Here is a 12,190-nt window from a genome sequence, read left to right as displayed (position 1 = left end):
CTCTGCTGGTTATGTTTTGGTTGGAATTTACAAGATATTAATTTTTTGGCTCTCACTCAACCTATCACATGTTAATCACCTAAATGTTGTGTCCTGCCCGGTCTTCTCACGCATTTTCATTCCCTTCAGATATTTCCACAAGAAATTGCAACGAAGTGGTCGGATTGTTCTGGAACTAGTTCATGTTTTCCGTGGGGAATCGCGGGAATGTGCATGATTTATAATTTTAGCCCTAGAGGGGAACTGAGCGGTGTGGGACAAACACCATCCCTTCCAGAAATGTAGGTACGAGAAACAAGTTAAAGCAAATTGGATAAGCGAAATTAAGAAAAGATATCAGTTAGGAGTGAGAATATTTACATACTGATTGCAGTGATCCTCAACTGAAAATATTTCAAGTGGGGATTTGACAAAAAGATCATTTTCTTCAAAGGATTCAAGTTTATTCTCTGCAGTTGAATAAAATATTAACCCTGTACAATCTTCCCCAGCGAAAAAAAAGTAGTTCTTCACATCCTAATTTCAACTAGCTTCAGGTCTGTGTAAGTGACAACTATACATCTCAAAGTACTTTGACGGTTTTTTTGGTCGAATTACAGGGTTGAGGAGGGCTATTCTTTGCTTTGCTTTTTATTTTTGTCTGTCTTTTCTTCTCAAAAGACATCCTGATGCCCTTTTTTCTGCCGTGATAAAGTTTCTGTCGAATCTTCAGCAAAAATCGAAGCTAGTGTAGTTTACATAAGCCCTGAGAAACCAAAGTCATCAGAAACAATGAAATACATCAAGTTTCCATACCGTAAAATCGCACTATAAAGCCCTGGGCTTATATAACTTCATAAGGGGATTTGGGTGGGCTTATAGACGGGAAGGGGGGGGGGGCATATATCCGGGGGACATATCTGCGAAATAAAAAATATATTTCGCAACGACGAGATGAAACGTATCTGAGAAACGAATTAAAGCTGAGCTGACATACTATTACTATTACCCTATTACCCTATTAGCCTGTAACTTTCGACTCAAAATTTTGATGTTTGTAAAGAAAAGCAAAAGGAACGCATTTATACATTAGATGGGCTTATATCCGGAATATTATCCTTGTTCAACAAATAGAGAAGCCTTAGCCGCGTGTATTACACTGTGATAAGACACGATTGGCATTTGAGAACACGAAGGAAGTGTAGAAAACACGAGCCGCAGGCGATTTTTTTCTGCAATTCTCGAGCGTTCTCAAATGTCCGGAGTGTTTTATCACAGTGTAATACACGGCTTAGGCTTCTTCATTTTCTTTATGATAGAGAGGTTATGTAGCCAAAAACAATAAAACACGCTTTTTCTACGTTTTATACTCTGACAAAAAAAGGGTTTTTGACCAATCAGAGCGCGTGCAGGGTCCTTATTTATATTATAATAGCAAATAGAAGGGCCTATATCTGGGGCTTATAACCGGGGGTCCTTAACGTGGGATTTTGTTACAAGCTATGTCATGAAGGGCGTTTGGGTGCCTGACAGGTACTACTTCATCAAATAACATGTTAAATGTCAAGATGGAGACTAAATGTCTCAATGCAACTGAGAATTTTTCCATTTTCATTATTTACCTGGCAGTAAATAAGTCGCGTTGAGTCACATTGGGTCAGATCAGGAGCCATAATCGGGGACGGAGACCGTAAGCGCGCGCCATTTCTAGTATTGGGGTTGTCCCCATGATATGGGACAATAATTCTATTTTTAGAACAAATTGCGCCATCGCCTGAGGCACACGCGCGTACATGCTGCGAGGATTTTTGCGGATGTCGCGCGGGGAAAATGGCGTCCGAAATTCCCGAAATTTTGTCATGTTTTTTGCCCACAACTCAACGCGTTTACATCTGTTGGACTTTTTCGTAAGTATTTTCATCGTAAGCTGCTCCAGTTTGAGTGAAGTAAAACAGTATCGAATTTAGGTATGTTCCGCTTTAAGCTTAGATATGATATCGCTGACCAAGTTGTGTTCCGACGGATGCTTCTTTTACATGAGCTGTACATTACTCCACTCTAAGTTTCACATATCTTGAATATTAACAGCTCTTCCAAACCACAGCAAAAAACTAGTTGGGTATATTTGGATATAGCAGCGTTTCAGGACTTCAAAATTTCCCTCCTCTTGCCACAGCCTTGCGAGGATTTCGCCAGAGTCTATCTCGACCGAAAAGTAAAACAAGAAAAAATAATTGCAAGTTTGAGTTTCGCCTGAATTGTAAGCAACGCTTGATGTTTTATCAAGGCCCAATAAGCGACAATAAAGTTTATGTCTGTAGATGCTGCTCAGTTTTGTTTGTGTAAAAATAATTGTCTGTTGTCAATGAATAAGAGCGCCCGCCGATGCGTGTTTTGTACAGTCAGTAAAACATGACAAATTGGACATATAATATCTCTAGCTTTTAAATATGTTTAAGGTTGATAAATGTTTGAGAACATATTAAAAGCTTAGCTGAAAATATGTGAATACAGCAGAAATAATCAGCAAAATTACGACGACGCTTTCTTTAATCAACTCGAATAACGATTTTGATTTTTTTTGGTTGAGTTATCAAAACTCCTTGTTTCTTTTATTTTCGCCGCGTAAAATTTCACTATGTTAAAGAAACACACATGATATTAGTAGCCTTTTGGCGTTCGTGAAAACTGTTGCAGCATCTCGGCACAAAAGACCACGAAATAAGTCTTTGTCAAGGTTTGTTGACAATTGAAAACACCGACTCGGACTTGAAAGAGCGCGCGCTGCACTATGCAAATGAGCTACTGAATGTACGCGTCAGACTTTCCTTTCAAGAACTTTTGCAAACTCGCCAAACAAACAGAAACCATAAGAAACTATCAAAAACAGGGTTTGGTTATGATTAAGCATTTTTTGGGAAACTCACAAATCAACTCGATACCAGAGTAAAGAGTTTTCTTACATAACTTTTCTTCACAGAACAAACGAAAAACTTACGCGTACAACTAGCGTGAGCAGATATTATTCATTCACTGCGCGAAAAAAAAAAAAAAAAAACCTCACCTTTTCCATTAGCTCAGAGCATAAAACTACATATAAGAGTCCTGGTTCTTATTCCCTGCCTTATTCCCTGCCATCGCTGTGAAAAATCTGCAAGAGAATCTCGGAGCTCTCACCATTTGATCACTCAACGTGACAACATCCACGCGAGAGCCCCCGACACGTGCGCGGATCCGCGCGCATATATGACGTCAGGATGGCGCAATTTGTTCTAAAAATAGAAAAATTGTCCCATATCATAGGTGCGCGCGGATCCCAAGACTTACGGTCTCCGTCCCCGATTATGGCTCCTGGTCAGATATGAACTCTTTGTTAGACCGAGAAGTCTATGAAAACGACGTAAATTAAATTTGAAAACACATCTGTCTTAACAAATGCTGCTCTAGTGTGTTCACCTCAGTCAGACGCGTAGCCCGAATCCAATTATCTTAAACACAAATATTGTTCAAAGTTTCCCTTGAAAACTTGTCATCGGTGGTTTCCTTGAAACTCGGAGGTTTAGACTTCCCCACAGTGCATCATTGCAGATGTCTCTGCGGGTACAATATTAATTATAGAGACAATAAACCTTTTACGCAACCTGTTATTTCATTGATATTATATTTACAATGTAAATGTTTTGCATCAAATGGTTAATGTAGAAAAAGAGTTGTAAGAAACCGGAGTTTTTACAACTCCAAGCTTTTTATCAAATAGGCCACCTTCTAAATGATATATAATAAAGAAGTAAAAACATTCCACTCATTTACCTGCTGACTTTCTAGAAAATTTGTGGGTTAAAAGTACAACTCATTAGTCTGAAATAAATTGCTCCAAACATTTTTCCTTGGCCGAAAGGTAATTTCGGATACCGCAGGCTTTTAGTTCCCTTTCAAAACGAGAATAGACAGCTGCAAAACTGTTATAATGAAAATGAATTGGATTTCCATGTGAATGAAGCCCAGATATGAATAAAGTAAGGTTCTGCGCCAAGCAAAAACGAAACTCAGAAATTGCCTTAATTTACGAAAGCTATACGAATTATCAAATCTTTTGGTACAGAATATTCTTTACTTTAACCATAGTTTTGAAACATTTAGCCCCCAGTAGTAAAAAAAAGGGAATTAAAACCTACACCCCCGTACGTTTTAAATTGGCGGCGTTATTAGAAGACGCAATTCGGAAAATATGTTGTCATGTGTGACATATCACTTAAAGTAGAACTAATTTAGGACATGGTTTTGTTTTCAGCTAAAATGCCAAGGAAAATAGTTTTCCTCCTTCTTCTGTAGTAATAGTAAAAAAAAAAAATAATAAAAATTACTCATCCCTAAATTATATTCTAGCGTTTGAAGATACTTGTATAGAGATCGTAGCGCCAGCAGGAATCGTCAGTAACAATCACATCAATACCATTCGTGTCAAAATACCATAATACCAGCTAAAGCTAAAGTTTTTATCAATAAAAATACCAATTTATGATCATTCATTTAAGGAGTTGTTGAATTAAAATCTGGTTCTATTCAGTTTCCACCTATGTACGAGAATGCAAAACTACGCTTCCGCAAATAAAATTCTTCTAGGTCGGACCATTATCGTCCAAAATTGAAATGAGCTACAAGGAGTGTTCAGTTAGAAGAAATTAAATTTGGAGAGTACGACTGCGAATTACACCAGCTGGGTTTTTGTCATGCGAAGTAAACAGTGGCTACGTGTCACGCAGCACTAGTATCTGTCTTAAAGAAGAAGTTAAAGAGATCCTTAAATGAACTTTTTCACTCCGTTTATCTCGCTAAAATGCAGAAATTCTAGAAGAAGTGAAGAACTACAACTACGTAAAGTGATTCCTTAGTATTGCATCGCGCATCCCTACCGCGCACGATTTTCGCGTCATTAGGGCGCGCACATGAGCGCGTGCGCGTACAAAACGTAGGAGATTTCCCTCAAACTAAGCTCGATAGCGAAATAAATGCTCCTTTACTTTTAAACGCGTACGGTGGCCCCCACTTTTTATTTCTTAATTTTTAATGAGAATAATACCCTCAATAACTGAGAAAAAAATTAGCAGAAATCTATGGCTACTTTTTTGGCAAATGAAATATATGCTACAGAGGGAGACATAACTGGCCCAACAGCGCATGTCCAAACTATGTTTCCTTTAAAGGACAAAAAAATGCAAGGTATTTGAAGACATTTTTTCTGGGACGTAGATGAATGAACAATCAAAGAAAGTCAAACTCTGTGTTATATAACACGCTGCATTGAAAAATAATCGAGCTTTTTTGTTGCGCACAGAGATTACCAAAAGTCACCTAAATAACCGTATTTGTCAGCATTGTGGCGTGAAAACAAGTACGGTTACTTCCTCTTTTTTCTACGTTTTTAATATCTCCTTGTCCTGTAACAACAGCATACCAAGTTTCATCGGAAATCTCTGGCGGGTTCTTTTACTAGAGGATCAACGTAATTTCTAGTCAACAAAAGACTCCTCCGTGGCTAAGTCATCTCAGTTCAGAATTAGGACTATTAGCCCCTAAAGACATCACATAAATTCGATCCTATAAAGCGTGCAAAAATGGTGCAGGATATCGCTGCAATTTCGGCATTTTGATATGATCTAATTACGCATCTGTAGTTTATCGTCTACTTACTCTTCTTTTTTTTCTTCCTTTCCGCGCTAGTTGCTTTCCAGACAAAAATTGTAGTAAATTTAAAAGATGACTTTGCTTTATAAAAGTCACCAATTTAACTAGCTGGATTAAAAGCCATTTCATGTAAAACAGGCCGTTGGTAGTCATTACCAGTGAAATCCAATTCTCTCTCTCTCTCTCTCTCTCTCTCTCTCTCTCTCTCTCTCTCTCTCTCTCTCTCTCTCTCTGCCAAATGTTTTTTTTGCTTGTATTGTCCTTATTGTATTTTCAGGTTATTTTTGGAGACTCTGACGCGTATATTGTTACCAACGTAAATGTTTGAAGTACAAAACTTGATTTTTAAATTGAGATGTCTATATAGGAGAAAATGTGTTTTCTCTGCATCTTTATAGTGCCGTTTACCAAAACTCTATCGATTCAACGCCCCCAGTCTTTCTTGTAACCTTGGGCCGGTGAAGGCGCGCTTAATTATCAGTGACTCTTGCAATTTTTTCTTTTTTCCCTTTGTTTCATTACTTTTGACCGCAATGTTTCTTACCATTATACCTTATGTAAATTGTACTTCAAAAATTACCCTTAGGGGCTTGTTTACAACTCTACCTTAGAGACCCGGTATTTATTCGGCAACAGGCGTTCAATCAAAAACATATTGACAATACCTACAAAAACAGATATGGACCTGTCAAGTTACTGTAACTAGTGGCTATAATTTGTTTTGATTATAACGGCCCTTCTACCATCAAGAGGGCTCTACTAACAGGTAATCAAATGATTTCTCTCAGACAATTTGTAATAAATAAGCTCTTACAAATTTCTCAAAGACTGCAAATTGCACTCGCCCTATGGGTTCGAGCAATTTTTATTTAGGTTTTGAAAAATTTACTTGTGTTATTAAACCAAGCTGCTCTTAGAATCATTTGATTACCTGTACACATTGAGTAAAATCTGAACGGTAAAATCGAAGGAATTTTTGGTTTTCATTTTCTACAGGGAAATATATTTTAATGACTCTATAAATCGTAAGAAAAACATCAAATAAAGTGAACCCAACAATCTAGTGTTTACGAATGTCACTTTATTTACCTTGAAACATACATGAATCATTTATATCTTAGACGGTCTTAAATAAACAGTGTTAATTTGAAAGATAATTTATTGTTGTTAAATTATTTTAAGTTTAAGATTTTTAGACTTCTTTTCTATCTTTGATGTCTTATTTTTGAGGCGATCCTCTTCCCTGTGGATAGCAAAATAGAGATCATTGTAAATAACCTTAAAGGTGATTTCCAGTCCGAAGTGCGCACTCTCGTGAGTTTGTTTACGTTTTTTGTTTTGATTCATGTAAGACGTCACAATAATGTAACATTTCGCAACTAGTTACATGAAAAGAATTCAATGTTTCATGTCAACCGTCATTATGGATACGAAGCTTTATGCTTGGTTCTTTCTTACATCACTTGATGAAACGAATTTATAGCTGTGAGCATCAAAGAAACTGCTGGAAAAATAATTTAAAATGCCTCAAAGATAAGGTAAGCGGTTCGTAACGAAATAAACATGTTATTTGCCGGCTTAGGGTCGGTCCGTATAGTAAAAAACTGTGACCTCGGGCTTGAAAATGCTGTCCGAGGCGGTTTCGGGCGGCATTTTCAAGACCTCACAGTTTTGATTCGTATTCCTTCGAGTGAGACTCACAAAAATTTGGGTGCTGAGACCACGCAATACAGACTGAAAATTATCTTTGATAAAGGTACGGATAAGAAAGTGGTATTTGGAAATTCTCTTAATTAAAATTGCCGGAGCCCTTGAGCAGGTACAAAAGAATTTCCAAATACAGCGAGTAGAGTTTGCAGATGTCATGATTAGTTAATTATTGAATGACTGAAAAAACTCACGAATGCAAGCTCTCAGCCAATCCACAATGAAGCAGTTTTCCAAGTCATATAATAATATCTTTTTTGCAACTATACATTGTAAACATAACGGTCCTTCACTCGGTTAAGCCTTTTTAACAACATTAAAGCCTAAACGTTTTCCTATTTTGAAATCATGAATACGTTAACTTTATTCCATGGGGACAGCATAGAATTTCAGAAAAGTCCTTCGTCTTGTTTATTCAAAAAGCCTTAAACCTTGCAACTCGCCTCGCTCGCTTAGCTATTCTACCCTGAAACTCATGAGGTCAAAAAGGGGCAAGTCTAAGGGCAGCATTTCCTTTTTAACCATGTATTGTAAAGCGCTTTCGATAATTCATCCCACATTTACTCAAAAAAAAAAAAGAAGTAAATTTTAAGGTTCTTCAAAGTGTATTTGTGGTGTGTGCATAGCTCATCCTATCAAACATACTTCCGTCCCGGGTGACTCCCATACAAAAAGGGAGGAGGTGCGTGCCTCTTCCCCAGGGTCTCCTCGCGAACGAGGTTGCAACCTCCTCAACCTGGGTGCTCGTTAGAAATTTTGAAAAGAACCTCTAAAAGGTACCCCACCCTGGGTCTTGCGTGTCTTCATGCTAACTACGTTTCTGAGTTCATTTCACACGACAATAGCAATTGATATTTTCGGTATTAATAACGAATGTGTATGAAAATTAAAGTTTAAATGTACCTGGCCGGGGAGGCCAAAGCTTGATTTACATATGGATAAACAAAATAGATAGATAGTTTATTGAGTTTGAACCGTTGCAGCGCACTATTGAATGGTTACTTACCTCAGACACAACCACATTGGTAGCGACAGTTTTCTCTCATGTATTCGCCATTTTGATCGCTACTTGCACAGAATTTCCTAAAACGTCTGCAGAATGTTTTGGAATTTTTATTATAGCAACCTGTAATAAAAACATGATTACAATTTAGTCGAAAATGAAGAAATTTTTCGTTGAAAATGTCATTCTGTTCTTTGAGTCCCGATGAAATCATCATATACAAATATACGATTTGTCTTTCATTTACCAACAACTGTTGAATTTATTTTACTGCCTCCTCAATGTGCAGCATACTGAACTGACAATAATGATTCCTTAATGCTCTGCGTAGCTATGACACTGGCATTTTTCGGCTTCCTGCGACTAGGCGAACTTACCTGCAACCAAACTTTTGATCCTAAACACCTTCTCATGAACAGAGACAAGTTTTATGCCAAGGAGTTCACCCAAGTATATGTTAGTGCGCTTAAAGGTGTCCAAGACAGACCCTTTTAGACAGGGACAGACCATCGTTATTGGAAAGACAAATTCACCCTTTTTTCCATCTCAGCAATGGTGGCCTACCTGAACTCCAGGCCCTCCTTTTTTGACTCTGGACCCCTTTTCATCTATATATATTTCTGGTGCATTCCTAACCCGGGAAAAGCTAACAAGGGAAACAAGGCTCCTAATCAGTAAGGGGGGTCTGGAATCAAGTGAATTTGCTGGGCACAGTTTCCGGATAGGTGCAGCTACGACACCTGCTTCAGCCAATTTACCCCCATTGACGAGCCACTGGAAAAATCTAGTTAGGCCAAGAATAACAATATCGGGTATAATAATCTTCATTTCATTTTAAAACATTTAGGTGAATTTAGGTTATGGGTCGTTGGTCCTCTGACTGTTTTGAAAGGTACATAAAAACCCCACCCTCTGTTCTGGCACAGGTCCCCCAACAGCTAATTAGCCCGTTATAAGTTGGCCAGCCTGTTATTCCAAGTGACACAAATGCCTTTTGTTTTGGGGGGCTTACCCCTTTATACGTCACCAGCAGCTCTGACAAAATGTACTCTTTAGCTCAATTCCACTCCCCCCCCCCCCCCACCCCCCCTCCTCTTGCGGACCTATCTCCCAAATATATTTCTGACATAGTGTAAACTTCCTCAATCCTTGCAAAATAAAAGGCACCATATTGTTTTAAAATGAAATGAAGATTATTATACCTGATATTGTTATTCTTGGCCTAACTAGATTTTTCCAGTGGCCCGTCAATGGGGGAATGCTTTGCATTTTGTGAGGGTGAAGTGCTCCTCTCGTCACACTCTTGCCCCCATAGACTCGATTTTCGGAGGCAAACTCCCTCCAGTTTTACCCCCTGGAGTTAGGTTAGTAGAGGCCCACTCCCTCCAGTCAGAGAGGAGGCCCACTCCCTCCTCTCTACCCGGGAATGTTTACAGTGGCCCTGAGTGAAGGCCTACTCCCTTCTCTCCATCCACTGTCTACATCTCCTTGGGCTGTAGGTTTTGTTTTCTTGACACTCCAGGGGTTCATGGGGCTAAAATATTAACTGAGCACTCTGTCACCCACTTCCCCATTTTCAGCCACACAGAGTTGTTGTTGTCCTTATTTTAAGAGAAGCAAAGGGAGGCTGATTAAACTTGAACACACTGAATGCAAACCCACAATTCTTTGAAATTTTGGAATTTTTTTCTGCTTCTAGATACAGTTCTTGGCTTCGTCTTGAATGATAATCAATCTTAGGCGATTTTTTCTTCAAAATATTTTTCATTCGGTCATCTTTCGTTGAGAATTATGCTTTAAACGTGAACAGGATTTCCTATTTTACACTCGCGCGTGGTGGTTTGTATCTTGTGTTTATGAAAATTTCCTCGTTTTGCTTGTTCAATTCCTTCGGTTTCGTGAAATGCTTATCGATGAATTTCTTCAAAAGTTATTGGCTCAAGTAAACGATTAGTATGTTAAAGGAGCTCCGCTTTTAGGCCTGGCTAAATCTATATATATATTATTGAAATTTCGCGCGCTTTGGTGCAAGTGACCTTTACTTTACAATTTTCTTGAGTCAAATATTTTTTTAATACATAAGAGAAATTATGTTATTGATTAAATCGGCTTTGGGTATTTGCCCTCAGCCATTTTATTCAATTTCACATTGTTTATGCGAACGCCCAGTAAACAAGCGCGGGGGATGCAGCCCTACTAAGAAGCGAGTCCATTAACTTGGGGAGAGGAGAAAGGCATAAATTAGCTTACTTTAGAAGCTTTAAAAGTATCTCAGCTTATCCGATAAACATTTTGGGGACGTATGGTGCTTAACTTATAAACAATGTGAAATTTGAAAAGTTAGGCAATAGTGGATGTGCGCACTGGCAGAAACAAAAGTTTGCATTCCTCTACTATCAAATTGTCCTAACATAAATTTTGGCAGTAGTTTCCTAAGCTAAGCGGTCTGTGTGGATAAATTCCATTTCGAGGCTAAAATTTGCCAACGATACATAAAAATCGGGATCAAATCATTGTTCGTGTTTTGACTACATTTAGAACGTAAAATACCAAAGTAAGGGTGTTGTGAAAGTTGAGATCTACATATGGGTAGAAAATAACTATCACTGGTAACATCGATGTCGATCAAACCAACATTATATTTAAAACTTACAATCAATTTACGGCACATATTTGAAGCAGTTTTCCCGACTGAGTTCAGACAGTTAAACTGATCATCGCCCCACTTTCACTATACTAGCTCGTGTCTCTAAGGATTTCTCTTACATTTATATTCGCACACAATTTTATTCATCTTTGACTTGATAATGACGGCGAACGTCGAAAAGTGGTCAATTATTTTTACTTTTAAACTTTTAACCAGATGGTTGTAAGGTTGTCAACAACGTTTTCGCAATTTTTTATACTTAAATAACATAGCAAACCACTTCTTCTAAGAATTTCATATATCACATACCCGGAATACCCCGAGGTGAGTTGGAATCGGAGAAAGGTTCTTCTCCTTCAACAAAGCAGAAGGCGATGGCCACGAGGACGAGCAATGCGCAAGCGAACTTCATCGTGAAGGGTGGACTGTACTTCACTGATCTAAAATTACTGCTTAGCTGATTTGATTCAGGTAATGTGATACACTAAGCGAAACTCTGCGTCCTGCAACCCTTTTATAGTTCCCCTAATCACCGCGGATAGCTGATTAATGGTGGGCGAATTTAATAGCATAAATGTTTATTAGTTTTACTACCTCAAGGCGTCTGCATGTCTAAAATCAAGTAATTTGGAGAATTAATCTTTGCGCGTGGACGTTAATGCAGCAAACGAACAAGTTATCCGAAGTCGTCAGAAAGTAGAGAGAAAAGAGAGAAAAAAAATTGAGAAGAGCGATAAAAACAGCAGTGTCAGCAGCTTGTTTAATGTAGAATAAAACTCACGATAACCAGTTTCTTATTTTTCGTGGGTTTAATTCATTGAATGAGGAAAAAACGTGCTTGGCTTGTTTGGCTTTTATTGAAGAAAGCCATCTGTTTATTCGATCACTACTTTTGATCGGCAGACAACTGGCAGAAGCGAAATTGAGCTGACGTAGACTTAATAGACAATTTCTTGATCATTTGAGGTTTAATTACAGGAAAACGCTACTTTGACCTTGAAATTAAATTTTACGGGTTTTTCTCCGCGTTTGAGCAAACTACAGGAAATCCATAGTGATGGCTGTATATTATTCCGGAGGACCACGTAAAGAGGCGTGATATCTTAAATTTTCGTAAAACTTTGTTTTCTTAAGGTAATCAGTGAATAGTGTATGGAAAATTTTCATAA

At 38.1% G+C, this 12,190-nt stretch overlaps 1 protein-coding gene across 1 annotated transcript; it reads right to left on the bottom strand.

Moving 5' to 3' along the window:
• Nucleotides 1-6,725: 6,725 nt before the first annotated feature.
• On the bottom strand, nt 6,726-11,536 carry LOC110041350 (antimicrobial peptide damicornin-like). Its single transcript, XM_089286562.1, has 3 exons — nt 11,331-11,536; nt 8,378-8,497; nt 6,726-6,907 (listed from the first exon to the last, which is right to left on the bottom strand). Exons 1-2 carry the CDS (start codon nt 11,431-11,433, stop codon nt 8,379-8,381), a joined length of 222 nt encoding a protein of 73 aa, XP_089142688.1. The 5' UTR covers nt 11,434-11,536; the 3' UTR covers nt 6,726-6,907; nt 8,378.
• Between the last annotated feature and the right edge of the window lie 654 nt (nt 11,537-12,190).

This window comes from Orbicella faveolata, unplaced genomic scaffold (assembly GCF_042242905.1).
Source record: "Orbicella faveolata isolate gen_17 unplaced genomic scaffold, um_ofav_v1 contig_14, whole genome shotgun sequence".
In the NCBI taxonomy this organism is placed as follows: domain Eukaryota; kingdom Metazoa; phylum Cnidaria; class Anthozoa; order Scleractinia; family Merulinidae; genus Orbicella; species Orbicella faveolata.
Note: the sequence above shows the minus strand (reverse complement) of the source record. Positions and strands in the feature narration are given on the sequence as shown.

Coding starts and splice junctions, on each gene's coding strand:
- LOC110041350 (XM_089286562.1), bottom strand. CDS start 11,433: ATGAAGTTCGCTTGCGCATTGCTCGTCCTCGTGGCCATCGCCTTCTGC. Junction 8,498..11,330: donor CTCACCTCGGGGTATTCCGG/GTATGTGATATA, acceptor TTTTTATTACAG/GTTGCTATAATAAAAATTCC.